Source organism: Salmo trutta, chromosome 19 (genome assembly GCF_901001165.1).
Source record: "Salmo trutta chromosome 19, fSalTru1.1, whole genome shotgun sequence".
Taxonomy (NCBI): domain Eukaryota; kingdom Metazoa; phylum Chordata; class Actinopteri; order Salmoniformes; family Salmonidae; genus Salmo; species Salmo trutta.
This window is the reverse complement of record NC_042975.1, coordinates 34,099,550-34,124,644: the sequence shown is the minus strand read 5'-3', so window position 1 is coordinate 34,124,644 and position 25,095 is coordinate 34,099,550. Positions and strand designations below refer to the sequence as shown.

Below are 25,095 nucleotides of genomic sequence, written 5' to 3'. Positions count from 1 at the left end.
TACATTTGAAATCTGCAACAAATTATTACATTTAAAATTGATCAAGCAATGGCAAAAACAAATCTACATTACAATTTTTTGCACATCTGTATACAGCAATTGTTTCAGAATTCACCAAAATACATTACATGCATAGAAAGACTGGGACAGAGTATATAAAGGTCCATTGTTTTATTTGTATTAATGATTAATTGTTTCAGAATTCACCAAAATACATTACATGCATAGAAAGACTGGGACAGAGTATATATATTTCCATTGTTTTATTTGTATTAATGATTAATAAGGGTGGTGTGATGGGGTAGATCTGAGCACAGAAGGCGATCTGGGCCCGGATTCACAAAACATTACTTACGAAAAAACGTAAGAACTTTCTTCTTAAGAAGGTTTTGTGAATCCGGCCCCTGGAGTGTAGTGGCCCTCTCGAAGAGTGGTGTGGTGGGTCAGATCTGCAGTTAAGAGAATCAGCGCATTAAAACTTTATCAATTGGAGATTTTAAAAGAAAACTAGACGATACTGAGTAAACTTTGTGGACTCAGCTGGCTAAAAGTATTTCCATGGTACTAGTTGAAGAAGTTTGTGGCAGTTATAACTTAGTCTTCAAAAGAGCAATTTGCTCATATTTATACTTTGCGTCCTCCTCCACCACGGCGGTCAGGGGCATATTTTAGGACTTTCCAGAGGGTCAGCAATAATAGTCATATATTCAGGGTGAAATTGAGGAGAAGTAATTTTTTACTAATTATTGATGGAAATAAATGCGATAAAAATTGTGTTTTTGTAAATCCCGGTGGATTGTAGTTGGATATTGAAATAAAAGACATAGGCCTACGGGTTATTTGATCAATTATAAAAACATATTTAGTTAGTCATAATAGAACATCAAAACAACATTTAGTGGAACAGAAGAAAATGTGCAGCACAATAAACAGTTTAATTAGCTAACACAGACAAAATATTACCATTAGAAGCCATTATTTCATTGTAATGCATTTTAACGGAAGCGATTTTTTTTTAAAGGTATCCTGTATTATTGTGCATATTTATCTTACATGCTGGTAGCCTAGAACTAATGTTATGGAAGTGAATGTGCACTTTTCAATTGGCTGGACTGCAACTGCCGTATCCTGTAGTAAAAGCAAAAGCATTTATAGCATCGGAGATTCTTTAATTACGGACCATCTCTGATAGCTATCGGACTGTAGAGACTGTCACAAATAGTAGCTTTTAATGACCTAGCAAATTTGATGACTTTGAGGTGAAATATATCAAATGTCTTTGTTTTTTAAATTGGTATTTTGCCAAATAAAAACCTCAAATGGCCCTACTCCTGAAAAAGTTAATCGTGTGCTAAGCTGAATTACCCTGCAGAAAAAGCACATTACATTAATTGTAATGACTGTAATGGTTCTAGTGTAATATATACAATGGTTGCATGGCCCACAAACACTATGCACATGTTTATATAGATTGGTGTATATTAATTGAGTAGCATTTAGATAACTGGTCAGTAGTTCAATCAGATTTCAACCAAAAACCAAATGTCAATCAAATATCAATTAAGCGTATTTTGCATGGCGTCTTTTATGTCTTAATCTGGTTGTGATCCGGTTATAAAACATCCTGACCAGATTTCAACAAGTAAAAGACGTCGTTATCATGTCAAATGCCCACTGGGTTGTTAATTATTGTGTTTGTTTTTTCCAACCCTGTAGGACTGCATAAGAACCGCATAATTGATTCGGATTCTGAGGAAGAGATACCTGCAGCCACTGGTTTGAATTTATTGTATTCGAGATAGTGTTTTTGACAACATACATTTTCTCCGTTGGTCCATTGTCCATTTAAATTAGTAACATCTTGCAGGGTGTGTGAATGATGAGATCAATTGAACTGTTGGTATAGGCAATTAATTTAAAGCGGATTTCCACTGCTCTAGTCTGGTGGTACATTTCTGTTGTGCATAGGACATTGAGATGAAGGAAAAACAATATTCATAAAAACAACAATACAATTATTATTTTATAGAAAATACATTTATTTTTCAGGACAGAAGAGGAAATATATGAGTGAATCATAGGACAAGGAGTCAGAACCAGGTTCTAAAGAATATGTTTTCAAGTTTCAGTCAATCAATTTATGAGGGCCATTCATATTCTACATACAGTTGAAGTCGGAAGTTAACATACACTTAGGTTGGAGTCATTCAAACTAGTTTTTAAACCACTCCATAAACTATAGTTTTGGACATCTACTATGTGCATGACACAAGTAATTTTTCCAACAATTGTTTACAGACAGATTATTTCACTTATAATTCACTGTATCACAATTCCAGTGGGTCAGAATTTTACATACACTAAGTTGACTGTGCCTTTAAACAGCTTTGAAAATGTAATTAAATTATGTTATGGCTTTAGAAGCTTCTGATAGGCTAATTTACATAATTTGAGTCAATTGGAGGTGTACCTGTGGATGTATTTCAAGGCCTACCTTCAAACTCACTGGGAAAATCAAAAGAAATCAGCCAAGACCCCAGAAAAGAAATTGTAGACCTCCACTAGTCTGATTCATCCTTGAGAGCAATTTCCAAACACCTGAAGGTACCATGCTCATCTATACAAACAATAGTAGGCAAGTATAAACACCATGGGGCCACGCAGCCATCATACCGCTCAGGAAGGAGGCGCGTTCTGTCTCCTAGAGATGAACGTACTTTGGTGCGAAAAGTGCAAATCAATTACAGAACAACAGCAAAGGACCTTGTGAAGATGCTGGAGAAAACAGGTAAAAAGTATCTATATCCACAGTAAAACGAGTCCTATATTGACATAACCTGAAAGGCCGCTCAGCAAGGAAGAACTTTGACAGTATTTCTCTCAACTCAACTGGAAGAACCAGGGTTTATAAGGTGGGTCCTGTTACTACCGGGTGGTCTGCCATTGCCTCTGCATTTCAAATAGATGATCAGCTCTTTATTGCAGGCTAGTGATGATATTCATATAAAACCTATAAATGTTATGGTCTCTCTCAATCTCTGTGGTGTAAATTAGGTCCAGCTTGCTACTTTGGAGACTGTGAGGCTGTCTAATGAAGCAATTGAAAAGTTCACTAAGATGGAGGTGACCCTGGAAACAGACAGATGGAAAGCTGAGACCCTTCATTGTGGCATCGGAGATCCTGGTACAGACCTATGGCATTAAACTTGAGGGAGACTTTGAAGAGAGGTTTCTTAAGATAATGCCGCTTTCTGCAGAGGCAAAGATACAAGGCAATAGAATTACAACTCTCACAAAGATTGAAGTCCATCCTGAATGATAAAAGGTTTTGTGGATGAAAAGTTGGATTACTGGCAATCTTGGCCACATAACCAATGACTTGAGCTAGAATATAATTGTTAATGTATTGATTTGTATTTTTACTTGAACTTTTTCATTTTGTAATGAACTGAGCTGAAGTGGTACACCACAAACAAATATCATTGAATCCAAGATTTGTCTGATTTCAGTTTAATTCCACATGTAAAAACATTGTATTTCACCAGTGGTAAGAGAGGGGTAATGGGTTTCTATCTTTAAACTATTATACACAATGTATTCAGCTAAAAGAAATCGCTTTTATTAGAAGCTTAGAGACCTGGCTGATGTCTGTATTATAAATACTGTACATAGGGCTCTATTTCAATCTGTATGCGCGATAGAAATGTAATGGTAACTTCCAATTGAGCAGACATATGCAGCGTTTACCGTAAATGCAGTCTCCGTCAATGCGGGACCATTGCCTTTAAATTTCAATTGGGCTTTAATGCTGAACTTCCGCGATATGGATTGAATAGAGCCCATCAAACCCCAATGTTTATCCTTGCCACTGTCATGTTCTCTTTTCGGGGAGGCTTGGCTATGGCCTTTTGTCAAACATGTATAGTCAAGGGAGCAATTTCCTTTTTATCCTTCCAGTTTATTGCAGGGAACATCTATAAGAGACTGAGGTCCTTCACATCAAGTACCATTTAGATAGATCCTTTCACATCATTACACTCAGGAAAACAAACATTAAATAAATACATCATTCAAACATTTGGTGCACCATATTTTTCTGAGTAACTACTACATAAGTGACAAACAAATTAAGAGCTATATCTCAACAGCATACAATTCACAAAAGACACAGTACACATAATGTACATATTTAACCATTTTTGACATATCTCTTGATTTGACAAACATTGACCATTATGAATTTGCAGTGAATTCAGATTGCTCTATTGAAACAGGAGATCATTCTACATCTTTTTGTAACTTTGTAGTTGTCTGTTGCATCTAGGAATTTGTGTTGAGTTATCTAGCGCACTGAAATGGTCCTTGAGGGGAACAAGATTTACAATTTTATTCACCATGATCAATTGACAGTTTGCATTTTTGGGTTACAGTTTTGTTCAATTCAATAAATAGTTGTATGCAAATACAAGGAATGATACATTTCAGTCATTAGCATATAACAGAGGACTTATGTTGAATGTTTTACTCTTCAGTTACAAATAAATAGCTTTTTATAAGGTTGCTTCCCTTGAACTTGAAATAGTGTGTAATCTTCTGATGCTGCAGGGGAACTTATGTCACCATGTACTCCTGGCGCTTGTTGAGTCGAACCTGGCAGAGTGACACCGCCCCCACTGCAACATAAATGGCTGCTGCGATGAAGCAGTTGATGCCCACCTGGTTGTAGAGTCCATATATGGTCCCCGGGGGGTTCTTACTGTGGGGCAGAGAGAGAGATGAAAGAAACAGTTAAGTTTGGGGGGAAACCCAAGAGAGACAACATGGGATGGTTTTCTAAGGGTGAATTCAAAAGGGATCTAAACTAGGAAGAGAAACTCAGTTCATTGTAAGGGTCTAATGGTTCCTTTTCTTCACACCACTTACTCATTGCGGATGTCCTCCTCTGTGAAGGGCACGTCCTCAATCAGTACAGCAGACTTTGCACTGAAGAAGATCCCCAACATCACCTACAATACAACAAGAGAATACATATGCTATGCATTATGCACATTCAGTGTAGTCAGAGAGTAAAGGGGTTTGGATTACGGGGCCAATTAGGGCCTGTCATGCCAAATAGTGTCCCCCCTCTACAGGATTCGATGACTTCTAGCTTCTGTTGCCAAAACTTGCAACATTCTGACTGGATTACGTAATGAACCAAAGCATCCGTTGCTATGCTGGTTGCTTGGCTCCATTTTACCTCATAGCGGTTGCGAGAGGATGCGGGCAGTTCTAGTTCACCTCAAACACTCACCTAGTCCTTTTTGCTCTCCAAGGACGGTGTTTTTGGCAGTGACAACCTGCTACCTACCTGCTTCTTCAGAGGACCGAAAAGACTGGGAAGAGAACATTTTCTTTACCATGTATTTGTCTTTACAGTGGCTTGCAAAAGTGTTCACCCCACTTGGCAAGGAGGGCATTAATCAGAGGCAACAAAGAGACCAAAGATAACCCTGAAGGAGCTGCAAAGCTCCACAGCGGAGAATGGAGTATCTGTCCATAGGACCACTTTAAGTCGTAAACTCCACTGAGCTGAGCTTTACGGAAGAGTGGCCAGAGGAAAGCCATTGTTAAAGAAAAAAATAAGCAAACATGTTTGGTGTTCGCCAAAAGGCATGTGGGAGACTTATGTGGGAAACATATGGAAGAAGGTACTCTGGTCAGATGAGACTAAAATTGATCTTTTTGGCCATCAAGGAAAACGCTATGTCTGGCGCAAACCCGACAACTCTCATCACCCCGAGAACATCATCCCCACAGTGAAGCATGGTGGTGGCAGCATCATGCTGTGGGGAGGTTTTTCCATCGGCAGGGACTGGGAAACTGGTCAGAATTGAAGGAATGATGGATGGCGCTAAATACGGGGAAATTCTTGAGGGAAACCTGTTTCAGTCTTCAAGAGATTTGAGACTGAATCTTTTAGATTGACGTTGCTAGCTACTGTACTTATATACCTCAGCCTGCTTAGCCAGCAACAGGAGCTGGCTAGCTAGCCAGACCTGTTATATTCTGTCACCAATGGCTTGTTTTTATAAAAAAAATGTACAATTTGTTTTTCCATGGTACATAACACATATTTCAATATCTTACATTGTCAATAGATATTGCTTTCCTACCCCCTCCTCCAGGTTTGGTGAATGGACCAGGAGGTATCCCGTCCACCAGAACCAGTGAGTTCAGATCAGGTTGAGTATCTGTGCTCTGAGTCGAAGGGGGACCAGTTTGAGGTAGGCTATACCTTCCAAAAGTGTTGTAAAGTACATATCTCCCATTTATAACACTGCACTAATCCATCACATTTTCTCACAGTAAAGTGTAACCTGTGTGTTTGCTTGTTTACATCTCTGTCTCCTACCCTGTTCCCTTTAACTCTGGTCCTGTTCTCCAGGACCTAGGGGTTCTGCCCAACACCCAGACGTGGATCCACCTGATGTCCTCCATTACCAACCACCCTCCAACTTTTCACTACATCATCTACAGCTACTGTTGTCATGTTGTCATTATCTGCTAAGAAAGTTCTTGCTCTATCATACTGGGCACATAAATATGTGAGATAAACAGATTAACTAAAAACTCTAGCACTGCAAACACTCAGAACAAAGAGAGCAGCAGGGCCTGGACTTTGCAGTCTCCTTCTTCAAGTCCCCCTTCTGAGACTGGCTGCCTGTTGAGAACAAGTGACAGGCAGAACCTCTCACCGACACAGCAACCACCTCCTCTATATCACACACAGCAGAATTCACTATTTTAGTCTATGATTGCCATGTGAGTGTACAAAAAAATCTGAAAATAAATGAATGACGAACTTTGATAGGTTTTGGTACAGTTATGTATTTAAATCTTTAATATTGCCAGGTTCACAGCTACTTCCTAAGGTGTTCATTATTGTAAGTTATCCTTTATTGGTATTTATTTGTTCCACATTATTCATTGTTGTATCCTTGGACCCACAAATAAATAAATATATAATTTATATAAATATATTTATATATAAATAAAGAATATATACACACACACAAAACCACAAGGGCATATTAATGAGCTATGCGAGATAGAAAAAACTAAATCATAATAGAGGACTACTGAAATTATATTTCAGTGTAGATAAGCGTTTCCACTCACTACCAAATATGGTGATGTGAGAAAGCCCAGTGGCAGGTGTAACAGTGTAGGTTCCGTCCGTCTCTTCGCCCCAACCCGGGCTGGAACCAGGGACCCTTGCACACATCAACAACTGACACCCCACGAAGCAACGTTACCCATCGCCCCACAAAAGCCGCGGCCCTTGCAACGCAAGGGGAAACCCTACTTCAAGTCTCAGAGAGAGTGACGTCACCGATTGAAACGCTATTAGCGCGCACCACCGCTAACTAACTAGCCATTTCACATCGGTTACACTCACCCCCTCTTTGACCTCCTCCTTTTCCGCAGCAACCAATGATCCGGGTCAACAGCATCAATGTAACAGTGTAGGTTCCGTCCCTCTCTTCGCCCCAACCCGGGCTCGAACCAGGGACCCTTGCACACATCAACAACTGACACCCCACGAAGCAACGTTACCCATCGCGCCACAAAAGCCGCGGCCCTTGCAACGCAAGGGGAAACCCTACTTCAAGTCTCAGAGCGAGTGACGTCACCGATTGAAACGCTATTAGCGCGCACCACCGCTAACTAACTAGCCATTTCACATCGGTTACACAGGCAGTGGGAGGAGATGGAGCGAGATGGGTTTTGGCAGACATTCTGCTCATATTCTCATGGATGAAACATTATCTCCATACAGTTTTCTGTTTTCAAAACTAGAATCTGTAACAAACAGAGTGTACTGTATTTTGGTGACTTTAGCCTTTGCCAACATTTCTAAATATGGCATTGTTTAGGAGTGCAAGGGCGAATTGAGTTATTCCACACGTGCACAGAAATATGCAAATAAATGCTAGAACGTGCCAATAGGATCTCACTGGCTCGTGCTTGGCTCTGCACACATCTTTGTTTGTTCTGCCCACTATGATTAATTTACTCCCAATGGAAACGACAGGCTCTGGTCTATATTGGGTTAGTTAGTAAAAATCTGTTTTCACCAGAGAATAAGGGTCATGGCTAGAAGGGATCTAGCTTTTGTCAAAATGTACTTTTTGTAGCAGGTTTAGCAGAAATTGCACAGCTGGTTAGGAGAATTAGGCTATGGTGGGGAAAGGGGTTAGGGTTAGCTAAAATGCAACGCCCCCCCCCCCCCCCAAAAAAAACCCTGAGTAAAGTTGACCATAGCTGGATGCCATCTAGAAATGACCGAGAGGAAGAGGTAAAGTGAGAGGGATAAAGAACAAACAGCAAAAACATACATGATCAATTACAAATATTAGAATGAACTATTGAAGACTACCAGAACCCACTGGATTCTCCAATTACTTTGAATGAACTACAGGACAAAATACAAACCCTCCAACCCAAAAAGGCCTGTGGGGTTGATGGTATCCTAAATGAAATGATAAAATATACAGACCACAAATTCCATTTGGCTATACTTAAACTCTAACATCATCCTCAGCTCTGGCACATTCCCCAATATTTGGAACCAAAGACTGATCACCTCAATCCACAAAAGTAGAGACAAATTTGACCCCAATAACTACCGTGGGATGTGTCAACAGCAACCTTGGGAAAATCCTCTGCATTATCATTAACAGCAGACTTGTACATTTCCTCAGAAAAAAAACATGTACTGAGCAAAATGTCAAGTTGGCTTTTTACTAAATTACCGTACGACAGACCACGTATTCACCCTGCACACCATAATTGACAAACAAAGAAACCAAAACAAAGGCAAAGTCTTCTCATGCTTTGTTGATTTAAAAAAAAAGCTTTCGACTCAGTTTGGCATGAGAGCCTGCTATACAAATTGATGGAAAGGGGTATTGGGGGAAAAACATACGACATTATAAAATCCATGTAGACAAACAACAAGTGTGTGGTTAAAATGGGCAAAGAAACATTTATTTCCACAGGGCTGGGAGATGAGACTGGGATGCAGCTTAAGCCCGACCCTCTTCAAAACACACACATACACACATACACACATACACACATACACACATACACACATACACACATACACACATATACACATACACACGAATTGACATGGGCAATAAAACAGTTTGCAGCACCCAGCCTCACCCTACCAGAATCTGAAGTCAAATGTCTACTGTTTGCTGATGATCTGGTGCTTCTGTCCCCATCCAAGGAGGGTCTACAGCAACACCTAGATCTTCTGCACAGATTCTGTCAGACCTGGGCCCTGACAATAAACCTCAGTGAGACAAAAATAATGGTGTTCCAAAAAAGGTCCAGTTCCCAGGACCACGAATGCCCTAGAGCACACAAAAAACTATATATACCTCAGCTTAAACATCAGCGCCACAGGTAACTTCCACAAAGCTGTGAACGATCTGAGAGACAAGGCAAGGGCCTTCTATGCCATCAAAAGAACATAACATTTTACATATCAATTAGGGTGGATATAATTTGTGGAACATTTCAACAGGAATCTGTTCCAAAAACGCTGTAAATAACAAGGTTGCCAACAAACAATGCATACAAAGTTTAAGAATAAGCTACGTGGTGAGTTGATGCCTATTCGGCTGCTAGTTAGCTAGGTGAATTGATTGTGCAACTTTGTATGTGTTGTTTGTTGTCAACCTTGTACTTTACAGCGTTTTTGGAATAGATTCCTGTTGGAACGTTCCACAAATTACACCCACCATACCAATTAGGATCTGACTTACAATACTGGAATCAGTTATAAAACCCATTGCCCTTTATGGTTGTGAGGTCTGGGGTACGCTCACCAACAAAGAATTCACAAAATGGGACAAACACCAAATTGAGAGACTGCAAAAACTATCCTCAGTGTACAACATAAAACACCGAATAATGCACGCAGAGCAGAATTAGGCCGATACCCACTAATGATCAAAATCCAGAAAATAACCATTCAATTCTACAACCACTTAAAAATAAAACAATTCCTAAACCTTCCATAACCTACAGAGAAATAATACACCTGGGAAAGTGCCCCCTAAGCAAGCTGGTCCTTGGGCTCTGTTCACAACCACAAACAGAACCCACAGAGCCCCAGGACAGCAACACAATTAGACCCAACCAAATCTTGAGAAAACACACAAATAAATTACTTGACAAAAACAGAAAAACTACTATGCTATTTGGCTCTAAACAGTGAGTACACAGTGTCAGAATACCTGACCATCATGACTGACCCAAAATTAAGGAAATCTTTGACTATGTACAGACTCAGTGAGCATAGCCTTGCTATTGAGAAAGGCCGCAGAAGGCAGATCTGGCTCTCAAGAGAAGACATGCTAAGCCGCAACATTTCTTTTAATGGTCTGAGTTTTGAAAATGCAGATTTATGAAAGCTAATAATGCGACCACTGATTATACTTTCCTGTGGATATAGTGTGATACATTCCTACCTGCAAACGGACCAACCGGTAAAGTAAGTTAAAATATTATTGTATTTAACATTCTGGTTTGTAGAGGTCGTGAGAGGAAACTTTGCTGATCCAAATGCTCATTTATGCCCGACGTTGAATCCAATGCAATTCAACATTTGGTCTCCAGGCTACTAGCTAGCTTGCGGCTGCCCAATTTGGCTCTAATTATCAGATTATGTAAAGCTAAAGTTACTTTAGCCCACAATCACCTACAGGTCTCTTATCAAAAAAACATGACCGTTAAGTAGCTAATATCGAAAGATGGAAAATCTTGACACGACCTATAACTAACGCTAGCTAGCTTTAGCAGATACTTTAATGACAAGGATGGGGTGGGAGATAACGTTAGCCAGCTAATCCTTACCAGCATGATGACTCCCCATATGCTGATCACTATTCCACAAGCGGCCATTTTCGGACCACAGAATAAAAGGGATGGCATTCTTGTACTTTATCTTTTCTAACAAAATAAACAATTTCGGTTCACTAATCTAAAACAGTATTTTCTTTTCTCAAAGGACGAACGTCGTCCTAGACTCCATCAGATGACAATCGTTTCCTTCGTTAATTTCCGTAAATGTTCGTCTATTGCGGTACGAAAACCAATCAAAATTGGTCCTCAGTCAGGCCCCGCCTTCCCCCTTTCTCGAATCTCGCGCGACAGTCACCAGGCTAGCTTGCTAGCTAGTTAGTTAACAAATCTTTATTAATTTATTGGACCGTTTTGTAGCGAAATTGAAAAATCTAGTTTTCAAACGACAAAGTTACACTTCGTAAACGCATTCGTCTATGCGAATTTGTCTTGCGTCTTAATTGTTGAAACGCTTAATTTGCCGCCTTTTATTGTAACTACCCTGCTAACGTTAGCTTCCCCTAAGACATTTGCTATTGTTGTTGCCTGAGATAGCAAGCTACAGTAACAGCCCAAAATGACTTCAGCCTCTACTAAGGTAAGAACAGTCTAAGATCTTAAACAGTGCTTCTCTATTTTACTAGTAACCATGGTGTGAATGCGTCATATGATATGGCCCTAAACTAATGCAATACTATTACGTTTCCATGTCTCTATTTCTGTGACAGGTGGGAGAAATCTTCTCTGCAGCAGGAGCAGCCTTCACCAAGCTGGGTGAGCTTACCATGCAGCTGCATCCAGTAGCTGACTCTAGCCCTGCAGGGTGAGTGTACACTCTCTTTCACTCACTCAAAACAATATGGGGATTAAGGTGTAGTTATTCCACAATAACAGAGTGATGCTGAGACTCCGATTTTTCACTTTAAAATGTATGTCAAACAAAAACCATTGCTAATTTAAACATACCATACAACTCTATGCACAAGGACTACTTAACCATTTCCACAGAAAATTTTACAAAAACACATTTACTTGAATAATAGTGCGGATGCAACGTTTGGTAATAGAATGACAGCACAAACCGTCAAAAATGTTCTAAAAGTAAATGTATTTTTGTTAAAAGTAGTAGTTGTCAGTGGCGACCCGTCATGATTTTTTGGGGGGGCTTGCCTGTTTTGCATGTTATTTTGGCATTAATATGTGTCACATCAGTTTCGAACAATGTACAAATATATATTGAGTTAATAAAGCCGCATACAAACATGGTCTCTTTTTTATTTTCTTGAGTAAGGCAGCTCCAAAATGCAGGTGTTTTAGCCTAGCTCAGTCAGTGCTTTCTGTGGTGGTGGGGCAAGCCAGCAGAAAATACAGAGTGTGGCGCCGGGATTGGCTCAGTATTCTGTCACTCATGGGGACTTTACATCACTGCCATGAATAAGAGGAGACATTGAAAATTCAAGTCCTTTGGCTGCTGTCATAGAAGTGCCCATCCAAGAAGGCTCAAGGTCATTGGCCACAGATAAAATGACGTCAAATCACATTATATGTACAGTAGCTTTGATTGGACTGATCATGTCAACATCATACTTTCAAAATCTTAGCTTTAAACATCCTACGGATTCATCATCATGAATCAAGTCAACAATCTACTGGCAAATCCTTTTTAATCCTTGTCATATGAAGAGAAATAATGAAGAGAAATTATAGATAAAACATATCGGTGCTCATCGGCCATTGGACATAAACATTACACAACAAGTTGGAAATCTCAAATTCAACAAGTGGTTTGGAAGGAATCAGTGACAGTGGCTATGTGGTGCCAAATCTGAGATTAAGGGGCTCTTTTCCAAGTTTAACATGATAAACAGTCAACATTGGCCATGCTGTCAATGAAGCATGATTTGTGCCACGCTCAAAACAACTCTTAACTTGGTGGACCGGCTCATCAACTTCCTGTTCAAGTGAGCCAAGCACAACAATGTGAGTCTAACATTTTTTTTGTATGCTGCTTCGTAAATTATATAATATGCCAGGGATATATGTATACTGTAGTGCAGGGATATATGTATACTGTAGATAAGAAAGTAGTACTAAGTGTATGTTGTGTAGTAAGATGTTAGTAGCCCATGTGCCTCACCCTAATAATTTGGTCTATTTACCCCTCTTAATTTCGCCTAGTGTTCTGACTGTTCTTCTGTAGCCTATAACCTGTTTTAGAGAAATGTAATCATTGACTATTGTAAGAGCTTTCATTGTCTGCTTATATGCCCCCTTTATTTATCCTACGGTTCTAACTTGGTGTACAGGGAGAGCACTGTAAGAACGGCCCATGTCGTGAATTCTGTTGCTGTACATTTCAAAAGTGTTAAACAAATAGTTATATTGGCCAACGTTACGTCCGTCCTAGCTCGCTCATTGTCTTAATCGAAATGACGGATTGCCTCTTATCCGCTTGTCGTCCCCTTATGCCATAGTTTGTATATCTCAATTGTCATGAGAAACCACATTTGTTTAAGCAGGTCAGCCATATCAGCTATGTTTTTTTTAAAGACAGTAAATGAGGCTGAATTAACTGTTTTGCTGCCAGACAAGGCTCCGCTGATAGTCAGGTGTAGCAGTGGTAAGATGTCGGGACTGTTGTTGGGACTCTGCTGTTGGGATAGCTTTATGTAGGCCCTAACAGTTTGTTGGCACCGTTTGTCACCGTTATAGTGCAATTAATATATTGTTTAGTGTTGTGTAGTGGCTTTGCTGGCATGCATTCCACTTAATTTTTTTTTCCCCACCAAGATTTACATGCTAAAATCGCCACTGCTAGTTGTGCATAGTTATATGGTTTGTTTAACTTTGCAGTAATTTGTTTTTGTTTGACATACATTTTAAAGTAGAAAATCTCAGCATCACTCTGTTACCATTGAATTGTCCAGCAATAACAGTAGCAGTGATTATTATTATTGATTTTTTTGTCAAAGTTTACGAAGATTGCATAGAAAATAGATGCAACAATTTCATTTCCATTTAACTGTCGTGTCAATATAAACAGCTGGATGTAATGACGTCACACCAAAAATAAACTTTTTCACAATAACCTACATTGTCGAATCATGTAGTAACCAACAAAGAAAAGTGTTAAACAAATCAAATATATTTTATATTTGAGATTCTTCAAAGTAGCCACCCTTTGCCTTGATGACAGCTTTGCACACTCTTGGCATTCTCTCAACCAGCATCATGAGGAATGCTTTTTCCAACAGTCTTGAAGGAGCTCCCACACATGCTGAGCACTTGTTGGCTGCTTTTCCTTCACTCTGCGGTCCAACTCATCCCAAACCATCTCAATTGGGTTGTGGTCGGGTGATTGGAGGCCAGGTCATCTGATGCAGCACTCCATCACTCTCCTTGGTCAAGTAGCCCTTATAAAATCTGGAGGTGGGTTTTGGGTCATTGTCCTGTTGAAAAACAAATGATAGTCCCACTAAGAGCAAACCAGATGGGATGGTCTATCGCTGCAGAATGCTGTGGTAGCCATGCTGGTTAAGTGTGCCTAGAATTCTAAATAAATCACAGTGTCACCAGTAAAGCACCATCACACCTCCTCCTCCATGCTTCACGGTGGGAACCACACATGCAGAGATCATCCGTTTACCTACTCTGTGTCTCACAAAGACACAGCGGTTGGAACCAAAAATCTAAAATTTAGACTCATCAGACCAAAGGACAGATTTCCAACGGTCTATTGTCAATGCAAAGCAAGTCTCTTCTTTTTATTGGTGTCCTTTAGTAGTGGTTTCTTTGCAGCAATTCGACCATGAAGGCCTGGTTGACGCAGTCTCCTCTGAACAGTTGATGTTGAGATGAGTCTGTTGCTTGAACTCTGTGAAGCATTTATTTTGGCTGCAATCTGAGGTGCAGTTGACTCTGCAGCAGAGGTAACTCTGGGTCTTCCTTTCCTGTAGTGGTCCTCATTAGAGCCAGTTTCATCATAGCGCTTGATGGTTTTTGCAACTGCACTTGAAGAAACTTTCAAGGTTCTTGAAATGTTACGCATTGACTGAATTTTTCCACATTTTGTTACGTTACAGCCTTATTCTAAAATGGATGAAATACTTTTCCCCTCTCAACAATCTACACATAATACCACATAATGACAAAGCAAAAACAGGTTTTTAGAAATGTTTGCATGTTTATGTAAATAAGGTATGTTTTTTATTTTTAATATGTATTCAGACAAGAGGTCCACCGATTATGATTTTTCACCGCCGATACCGATTATTGGCGGCCCACAAAAGCCGATACCGATTAATCGGCCAATTTGTTATTTATTTATTTATTTGTAATAATGACAATTACAACAATACTGAATGAACACTTATTTTAACTTAATATAATACATCAAAATCAATTTAGCCTCAAATAAATAATGAAACATGTTCAATTTGGGTTAAATAATGCAAAACAAAGTGTTGGAGAAGAAAGTAAAAGTGCAATATGTGCCATGTAAGAAAGCTAACGTTTAAGTGCCTTGCTCAGAACATGGGAACATATGAAAGCTGGTGGTTCCTTTTAACATGAGTCTTCAATATTCCCAGGTAAGAAATTTTAGGTTGTAGTTATTATAGGAATTATAGGACTATTTCTCTCTATACGATTTGTATTTCATATACCTTTGACTATTGGATGTTCTTATAGGCACTTTAGTATTGCCAGTGTAACAGTATAGCTTCCGTCCCTCTCCTCGCTTCTACCTGGGCTCGAACCAGGAACACATCGACAACAGCCACCCTCGAAGCAGCGTTACCCATGCAGAGCAAGGGGAACAACTACTCCAAGTCTCAGAGCGAGTGACGTTTCAAACGCTATTAGCGCGCACCCCGCTAACTAGCTAGCCATTTCACATCGGCTACACCAGCCTAATCTTGGGAGTTGATAGGCTTGAAGGGGTGGGTATAATTGCTGGAACGTTCAAACAGGAATCTGTTGCAAAAAACGTATAGTAAAAGGTTGCCAACCAACAATGCATACAAAGTAGCAACGCATACAAAGCTAGCTAACTAGCTGCTGAATAGGCATCAACTCACCACGTAGCTTATTCTTAATGTTTGTCCATAGGCAACCAGAGTGAGGACAGACATTTTTCAGAATAAACGTGATGAGTGAAAAACGCAACGAAATAGACCACTCCCTATCCAGTATCTTATTCTGCCGCTATACAACTTTGTATGCGTTGTTTTTTTGGAATTTCAGCCCCTTTGCTATGAGACTTGAGATCTTGAAATTGAGATCAGGTGCATCCTGTTTCCATTGATCATCCTTGATGTTTCTACAACTTGATTGGAGTCCACCTGTGATAAATTCAATTGATTTGGAAAGGCACACACTAAGGTCCCTTAGTTGACAGTGCATGTCAGAGAAAAAACCAAGCCATAAGGTCGAATTGTCCGTAGAGCTCCGAGACCTGCTTGCAGTTTGCCAGAGGCCACGTAAAGCACTCTCAGACCATGAGAAACAAGATTATCTGGTCTGATGAAACCAAGATTGAACTCTTTGGCCTGAATGCCAAGCGTCACGTCTGGAGGAAACCTGACACCATCCCTACGGTGAAGCATGGTGGTGGCAGCATCATGCTGTGGGGATGTTTTTCAGCAGCAGGGACTGGGAGACCAGTCAGGATTGAGGGTAAGGTTAACATAGCAAAGTATAGAGAGATCTGCTGAAGGACCTCAGACTGGGGGCGAAGGTTTACCTTCCAAAAGGACAACAACCCGAAGCACACAGCCAAGACAATGCAAGAGTGGCTTCGGGTCAAGTCTCTAAATGTCCTTGAGTGGCCCAGCCAGAGCCCGGACTTGAACCCAATCGAACATCTCTGGACAGACCTGAAAATAGCTGTGCAGCGATGCTCTCTATCCAACCTGACAGAGCTTGAGATGATCTGCAGAGAAGAATAGGAGAAACTCCCTAAATACAGGTGTGCCAAGCTTGTAGCGTCATACCAAAGAAGACTCCAGGCAATAATCGCTGCCAAATGTGCTTCAACAAAGTACTGAGTAAAGGGTCTGAATACATATGCAAATTTGATATCTGTTTTTTTATTTTATAGAAATTAGCAAAAAATTCTAAAAAACTGTTTTTTTTGCTTTGTCATTATGGGGTATTGTGTGTAGATTGAGGGGGGAAAACGATTTAATACATTTTAGAATAAGGCTGTAACGTAACAATGTGGAAAAAGTCTAAGGGTCTGAATACTTTCCGAATGCACTGTATATGTTTCATGAGCCCACAAAAGCCAGCATTTATAGAACGCAAGAATTGAGTAATATTTGCCATATTCTAATAATTCTCATGTGCCAACATATCTCCACGGTCCCTGCCATGGTAAAACTTGCTGTCCTGTAGATCTGAAATAATTGGATGGTGAAACTTGCATCCAGCCGACCTGAAAAAGAAGGCAAAGCAGTTCAGGCGTTCTTGAAAGGCAGGACAATCCTTGTCAAATCAAACTTTATTTGTCACATGCGCGGAATACAACAAGTGTAGACCTTACTTACAAGCCCTTAACCAACAGTGCCGTTTAAGAAGAGTTAAGAAAATAGTTAGCAAATAAGCTAAAGTAACACAATAACATAACAATAACAAGACTATATACAGGGGGTACCGGTACCGAGTCAGTGTGCGGGGGTATAGGTTAGAGGTCATTTGTACAGTTGTCGCCAAAAGTTTTGAGAATGACACAAATATACATTTTCAAAAAGTTTGCTGCTTCAGTATCTTCAGATATTTTTGTCAGATGTTACTATGGATTACTGAAGTATAATTACAAGCATTTCATAAGTGTCAAAGGCTTTTATTGACAATTACATGAAGTTCATGCAAAGAGTCAATATTTGCAGTGTTGACCCTTTTTTTTCAAGACCTCTGCAGTCCGTCTTGGCATGCTGTCAATTAACTTCTGGGCCACATCCTGACTGATGGCAGCCCATTCTTGCATAATCAATGCTTGGAGTTTGACAGAATTTGTGGGTTTTTGTTTGTCCACCCGCCTCTTGAGGATTGACCACAAGTTCTCAATGGGATTAAGGTCTGGGGAGTTTCCTGGTCATGGACCCAAAATATCGATGTTTTGTTCTCCGAGCCACTTAGTTTTGCCTTATGGCAAGGTGCTCCATCATGCTGGAAAAGGCATTGTTCGTCACCAAACTGTTCCTGGATAGTTGGGAGAAGTTGCTCTCGGAGGATGTGTTGGTACCATTCTTTATTCATGGTTGTGTTCTTAAGCAAAATTGTGAGTGAGCCCACTCCCTTGGCTGAGAAGCAACCCCACACATGAATGGTCTCAGGATGCTTTACTGTCGGCATGACACAGGACTGATGGTAGCGCTCACCTTGTCTTCTCCGGACAAGCTTTTTTCCGGATGCCCCAAACAATCGGAAAAGGGATTCATCAGAGAAAATGACTTTACCCCAGTCCTCAGCAGTCCAATCCCTGTACCTTTTGCAGAATATCAGTCTGTCCCTGATGTTTTTCCTGGAGAGAAGTGGCTTCTTTGCTGCCCTTCTTGACACCAGGCCATCCTCCAAAAGTCTTCGCCTCACTGTGCGTGCAGATGCACTCACACCTGCCTGCTGCCATTCCTGAGCAAGCGCTGTACTGGTGGTGCCCCGATCCCACAGCTGAATCAACTTTAGGAGACGGTCCTGGCGCTTGCTGGACTTTCTTGGGTGCCCTGAAGCCTTCTTCACAACAATTGAACCTCTCTCCTTGAAGTTCTTGATGATCCGATAAATGGTTGATTTAGGTGCAATCTTACTGGCAGCAATATCCTTGCCTGTGAAGCCCTTTTTATGCAAAGCAATGATGACGGCATGTGTTTCCTTGCAGGTAACCATGCTTGACAGAGGAAGAACAATGATTCCAAGCACCACCCTCATTTTGAAGCTTCCAGTCTGTCATTCGAACTCAATCAGCATGACAGAGTGATCTCCAGCCTTGTCCTCGTCAACACTCACACCTGTGTTAACGAGAGAATCACTGACATGATGTCAGCTGGTCCTTTTGTGGCAGGGCTGAAATGCAGTGGAAATGTTTTTGGGGGACTCAGTTCATTTGCATGGCAAAGAGGGACTTTGCAATTCTTCTGATCACTCTTCATAACATTCTGGAGTATATGCCAATTGCATCATACAAACTGAGGCAGCAGACTTTGTGAAAATTAATGTGTCATTCTCAAAACTTTTGGCCACGACTGTACATGTAGGTAGGGGAGAAGTGACTGTGCATAGATAATAAACAGTGAGTAGCAGCAGTGTAGAAAACAAATGGAGGTGAGGTTAATGTAATAGTCCGGTGGCCATTTTGTTCAGCAGTCTTATGGCTTGGGGGTAGAAGCCGTTAAGGAGCCTTTTAGTCCTAGACTTGGCGCTCCGGTACCGCTTGCCGGTAGCAGAGAAAACAGCCTGACTTAGGTGACTGGAGGCTCTGACAATTTTATGGGCTTTCCTCTGACACCGCCTATTATATAGGTCCTGGATTGCAGGAAGCTTGGCCCCAGTGATGTACTGGGCCGTACGCACTACCCTCTGTAGCACCTTACGGTCAGATGCTGAGCAGTTGCCATACCAGGTGGTGATGCAACCAGTCAAGATGCTCTCGATGGTGCAGCTGTAGAACCTTTTGAGGATCTGTGGACCCATGCCAAATCTTTTCAGTCTCCTGAGGGGGTAAAGGTTTTATCGTGCCCTCTTCACGACTGTCTTGTTGTGTTTCGACCATGATAGATCATTGGTGATGTGGTCACCAAGGAATTTGAAACTCTCTACCCGCTCCACTTACAGCCCTTTTGATGTTAATGGGGGCCTGTTCGGCCAACCTTTTCCTGTAGTCCACAATCAGCTCCTTTGTCTTGTTCATCTTGAGGGAGAGGTTGTTGTCCTGGCACCATACTGCCAGTTCTCTGACTTCCCTATATGCTGTTTCATCGTTGTCGGTGATCAGGCCTATCACTGTTGTCATCAGCAAACTTAATGATGGTGTTGGTGTCATGTTTGGCCACGCAGTCGTGGGCGAACAGGGAGTACAGGAGGGGACTAAGTACACACCCCTGAGGGGGCCCAGTGTTGAGGATCAGCGTGATAGACGTGTTGTTGCCTACCCTTACCATCTGCGTGCAGCCCGTCAGGAAGTCCAGGATCCAGTTGCAGAGGGAGGTGTTTAGTTCCAGGGTCCTTAGCTTAGTGATGAGCTTTGTGTGCACTATGGTGTTGAACACTGAGCTGCAGTCAATGAACAGCATTCTCACATAGGTGTTCCTTTTGTCCAGGTGGGAAAAGGCAGTGTGTAGTGCGATTGTGTCATCTGTGGATCTGTTGGGGCGGTATGTGAATTGGAGTGGGTCTAGGGTATCCGGGAGGATGCTGTTGATGTGAACCATGACCAGCCTTTCTAAGCACTTCATGGCTACCGACGTGAGTGCTACGGGGCGGTAATCATTTAGGCAGGTTACCTTCGCTTCCTTTGGCACAGGGACTATGGTGGTCTGCTTGAAACATGTAGGTATTACAGACCCAGTCAGGGAGAGGTTGAAAATGTCAGTGAAGACACTTTCCAGTTGGTCCGCACATGCATTGAGTACACGTCCTGGTAATCCATCTAGCCCCGGGGCTTTGTGAATGTTGACCTGTTTAAAGGTCTTGCTCACAACGGCTACCGAGAGCATTATCACACAGTCATACAGAACAGCTGGTGCTCTTGTGCATGCTTCAGTGTTGCTTGCCTCGAAGCGAGCATAAACTATATACTACCCACCACTGCGACCTGTACGCTCTCGTTGGCTGGCCCTCGTTTCATACTCATCGCCAAACCCACTGGCTCCAGGTCATCTACAAGACCCTGCTAGGTAAAGTTCCCCCTTATCTCAGCTCGCTGGTCACCATAGCAGCACCCACCTGTAGCACGCGCTCCAGCATGTATATCTCTCTGGTCACCCCCAAAGCCAATTCCTCCTTCGGCCGCCTCTCCTTCCAGTTCTCTGCTGCCAATGACTGGAACGAATACAAAAATCTCTAAAACTGGAAACACTCATCTCCCTCACTAGCTTTAAGCACCAGCTGTCAGAGCAGCTCACAGATTACTGCACCTGTACATAGCCCATCTATAATTTAGCCCAAACAACTACCTCTTCTCCTACTGTATTTATTTTGCTTCTTTGCACCCCATTATTTCTATTTCTACTTTGCACTTTCTTCCACTGCAAATCTACCATTCCAGTGTTTTACTTGCTATATTGTATTTACTTCGCCACCATGGCCTTTTTTGCCTTTACCTCCCTTATCTCACCTCATTTGCTCACTTTGTATATAGGCTTATTTTTCTACTATATTATTGACTGTATGTTTGTTTTACTCCATGTGTAACTCTGTGTTGTTGTATGTGTCAAACTGCTTGCTTAATCTTGGCCAGGTCGCAATTGTAAATGAGAACTTGTTCTCAACTTGCCTACCTGGTTAAATAAAGGTTCAATAAAAAAAATACAAAAAAATAAAAGGAATTTAGCTCGTCTGGTAGGCTCGCGTCACTGGGCAGCTCCCGTCTGGGTTTCCCTTTTGTAGTCCGTAATAGTTTTTAAGCCCTACAAAGAAACCATTTTTTTATAGTTGTAAAATGGATTTTCAAGTAGTTGGCTTTAGAATTAAATGTGGAGCTTTATAGTTACGTGATATCGTGTGCCCTTAAAATTAAACTACACTTAAAATTATTTGGCAATCATAATTTATTCAAAAAACTGTTTCCGTCGTCATTTGTCGCAATTAAGAAAGTTTGACAAAGGAAAAATCCACCCGTCGAATGGATAAAATGTTGCCGATCTTTTGAAAATGTGTCCTGTATCTGCCGTTTCCATTACACGTTGCAATGTTTTTTTGGGGTGATAAATCTGGGTCAATGGAAACCTTCCTACTAACTCTTCTCCTTTCTTCTTCCCATTACTATGCCCCTCTCCCCAGAGCCAAATGGACAGAGACGGAGGTCGAGATGCTGCGGTCAGCTGTGCGGCGCTTCGGTGATGATCTGAACAGTATCAGCTCTGTGATTAAGGAGCGCACTGTGTAAGGTCCCCTCTTTCTTGCCATCCATGTTTATTCTATCCTGCCACACTTTCAATCTTTCTTTCTCCCTCTCTATCTCATCATACTGCACCCACTCTTACAATCTTTCATCCATTGATCTTTTATCTTTACTGCCTTTTTTCTAAAGAAGACATCTGGTGGGGTTGACTTCAACTCCTGACATCTCTGTTGGCAAATTACCTTGTTTACCATTATACATCCTGTTTAAACCTGTATGAAAATCACATAACCAATCTGTTGCCTCCTGTTTTATGCAGAGCCCAGATAAAGACGACAGTGAAGAGGAAACTGTATGAGGACAGCAGGGTGCCCCTCTCCTCCGACTCCCCCAAAAAGATCACCAAGAAGACCACAGTCATCATGGCAGCCGCACTAGCACCCGTGGCCCCCACTGTCATCGCAGTGCCCACCTCACAGGTTGTCGTGACTACAGGGCTGCAGAGCCCCTCTATGCCCACTGCCATCAAGAAACAGAAAACAGCAGGTAAGTGGAATGATACAGGCCTTTACGTCATGGGGCAGGGATTGTGTAATGAATATGGCTTGTATACTGATTTTAGTTTATTAGTTTTTCATCCATTGTCAAAAGACAAAGACATTTCTTTTGAAATATGCTAATCCTTTTCGAATCAATACTTCTGGTGCGTTTACCCCAAACATTGGCTGACTTGAATGTATGTGCAAGTTTACTAACATGTTTCCCTGTCTGTGTGTGTAGATGTGACGCTCAGTGCTCTGAATGACTCTGATGTGAACAGCGACTTGGTGGACATTGAGGGACTGGGAGATAGTTCCATCACCAAGAAGCTCAACTTTGATCAAGGTGAATGATAATATCCGCTCCATCATTTGCTCTCAATCAACGTGGTTCACATTGTGGCATTATGCCAAAGTCCAAGGTATTTAGCTGAATAGAGAGTCTTCATCAGTTCTGTCTTAAATCTATGTGGCTCATCTTGTTTTCCCAGAAAGCCTCAACCTGGACTCCAGCCTAATCATGAACTCCAGTGACCTGCCCCTCCTGTCTCGCTAACCTCTAACCCACTGTACCATTGGGTTGGAAACACTCAGTCCCTATATCACCAGAGAGCAGACTACAGTTAGTATCTTTGTTACAGAGCTTTTTTGGACACATTTAAGCAGATAAATGTGTGTATTTTTATGAACAGACCCCTCTCCCCATCAAGTACTTCTCTATTCAGTCTGGGGCATTTCTACCGAGGAACCCTTCTATTTGGCTGTTTCTCACAAATCTAGTTTGTGTGATGTATAGCTTTTTTGTATTGTAACATTTATTTGCTCTGCTAATTTTCAAAGTACTGTATTGCAGCTGAACATATGCTGTTCATGATCTCCAGAGAGAAATGGTGTTTCAGTGCAGATGTTTGGGGCGGCAGCATAGCCTAGTGGTTAGAGCGTTGGACTAGTAACCGAAAGGTTGCAAGATCTAATCCCTGAGCTGACAAGGTACAAATCTGCCCCTGAACAAGGCCGTCATTGAAAATAAGAATTTGTTCTTAACTGACTTGCCTAGTTAAATAAAGGTAAAAAATAAAATAAAAAGTCCATTGTGTAGAGTCAGTGTACATGTTGTGTACCACTGGTTGATATTTATAAATGCAAGACACCAGCTATCCAGCTATTACTGGTATTTCATTTTGTTCACAATGGTTGTGCATGACATGTTTCCTCTTATGTTGATGTTAAGTAAAATGTTAATCTCTTTTGTGTCTGTTTCACTGGGCTCATAGAATGCAGCGGTTCAGTCTGCCATCTAGCGGCTGTAATAAAAAATATTGCAGAAATGTACAGGTGACCAAATCAAATTATCTATGGAGACAAAGGAAAGTCCACAGGTTTTCTAAAATAATACAGTGACTTTTTATCATGATTTTTTATTTATATATATATATATATATATAATACAATATATTTAAAAGGTGTACATTATTCTCACTCTTTCTTGTGCTTACAGTTCCATAAAAATACAATCTTCTCTTTAGGTAGAGACTTGTCAAAGCTATTTACAGTTTGAAAATACTTGTCTGAATGTTCTGGCAATGTGCTTTAATTCCCTTTCTCACAATAACATCTTTATTTCCTCCTCTCTCTCTTTGTTTATTCTATTGTCAGTAAAAAATAAAAAAAAAGGAGCCCTCCAACACTGACATGTCATATTTGGAAAACAATCATTTTTAAGATTGTGGCTGTTCGCATTTTTTTTTAAATGTGATATTTTGTATAATGACAACAGCAACAATAATGAAAAGGAAACAATAAAATAATCAGTAAATGGCAATACAAATGAAGTGTGTTTAACTGACCTCGCACCAACCAGATGGTCTCCTGGTTGAAGTATTGCAATTGAGACAGCCAGACGTGGCCTCTGTTTGTCTCCTTGGTCAGACCCAGGCCTGTCTCCTACAGGCAGTGGTCTCATATGACAGAACACTGGGAAACACTGCTGATAAGGCATGCAAACCCTGTGGGTCAACTGCAATGAACATCAACAGATTATTCTATATTTGGCTTCAGATCATGTCCAAATGTATTTATTTCCCTCTAGTTTATCTTCTGCAACAAGGATGGGATTGGTGAAACTACTATTGAATTTTAGTGACATTTGATTGCAAGTTTTACTTGTAGGTTAACTGCAGATTAAAATGGAGTTAGCTATATCAGACAGAGATCAGTATCTTTTGTGGATGTTCATGTCATTTGACTCAGTATGCATTTACAGAATATCTCCCCATAATTAGGAAAGCGTATCAAATACATGTGTTTGAAAGCTAGTCTGTCTGTACAATGAGTATGAAAAGGTAATCATTTGGGTTTGGCAATGTGAGTTGATTGATCATCTACACTAGGATCTCAATCATACACCTTGGCGAGAAATGGAGCTGTGATGCTGGTTGTCAATCTAAACAATGTATGCAGTCAAAATATAACTACAGTCTTGAGAACAAGTGAACATGAATATAACTTGAAGTGGAGGTTTTATTTCCCTCCAAATTCACTGATTGTCACTAAGGAAAAACAAAATTCCTTCATCTAAAATCAGTGGTTAAG

At 40.9% G+C, this 25,095-nt stretch overlaps 2 protein-coding genes across 2 annotated transcripts; one reads left to right on the top strand and one right to left on the bottom strand.

The window, feature by feature from the left end:
* Window positions 1-3,937: 3,937 nt before the first annotated feature.
* On the bottom strand, window positions 3,938-11,114 carry rnasekb (ribonuclease, RNase K b). The gene is made up of 3 exons (XM_029700578.1): window positions 10,918-11,114; window positions 4,924-5,006; window positions 3,938-4,756 (listed from the first exon to the last, which is right to left on the bottom strand). The coding sequence occupies exons 1-3, from the start codon at window positions 10,993-10,995 to the stop codon at window positions 4,612-4,614; spliced, it is 306 nt and encodes a 101-aa protein (XP_029556438.1). The 5' UTR covers window positions 10,996-11,114; the 3' UTR covers window positions 3,938-4,611.
* An 86-nt stretch (window positions 11,115-11,200) lies between these two features.
* Window positions 11,201-24,188, top strand: LOC115154397 (chromatin complexes subunit BAP18). The gene is made up of 6 exons (XM_029700577.1): window positions 11,201-11,503; window positions 11,634-11,728; window positions 21,904-22,005; window positions 22,284-22,510; window positions 22,745-22,849; window positions 22,995-24,188. The coding sequence occupies exons 1-6, from the start codon at window positions 11,483-11,485 to the stop codon at window positions 23,057-23,059; spliced, it is 615 nt and encodes a 204-aa protein (XP_029556437.1). The 5' UTR covers window positions 11,201-11,482; the 3' UTR covers window positions 23,060-24,188.
* Window positions 24,189-25,095: the final 907 nt, after the last annotated feature.

Excerpts from the sequence above, each read along its gene's own strand:
- rnasekb (XM_029700578.1), bottom strand. The coding sequence starts at position 10,995 with ATGCCATCCCTTTTATTCTGTGGTCCGAAAATGGCCGCTTGTGGAATA. Across the intron at positions 5,007-10,917 it reads TATGGGGAGTCATCATGCTG|GTGATGTTGGGGATCTTCTT; the intron begins GTAAGGATTAGC and ends GTTGTATTGTAG. Across the intron at positions 4,757-4,923 it reads GAGGAGGACATCCGCAATGA|TAAGAACCCCCCGGGGACCA; the intron begins GTAAGTGGTGTG and ends TCTGCCCCACAG.
- LOC115154397 (XM_029700577.1), top strand. The coding sequence starts at position 11,483 with ATGACTTCAGCCTCTACTAAG. Across the intron at positions 11,504-11,633 it reads TGACTTCAGCCTCTACTAAG|GTGGGAGAAATCTTCTCTGC; the intron begins GTAAGAACAGTC and ends TTTCTGTGACAG. Across the intron at positions 22,006-22,283 it reads GTGATTAAGGAGCGCACTGT|AGCCCAGATAAAGACGACAG; the intron begins GTAAGGTCCCCT and ends TGTTTTATGCAG.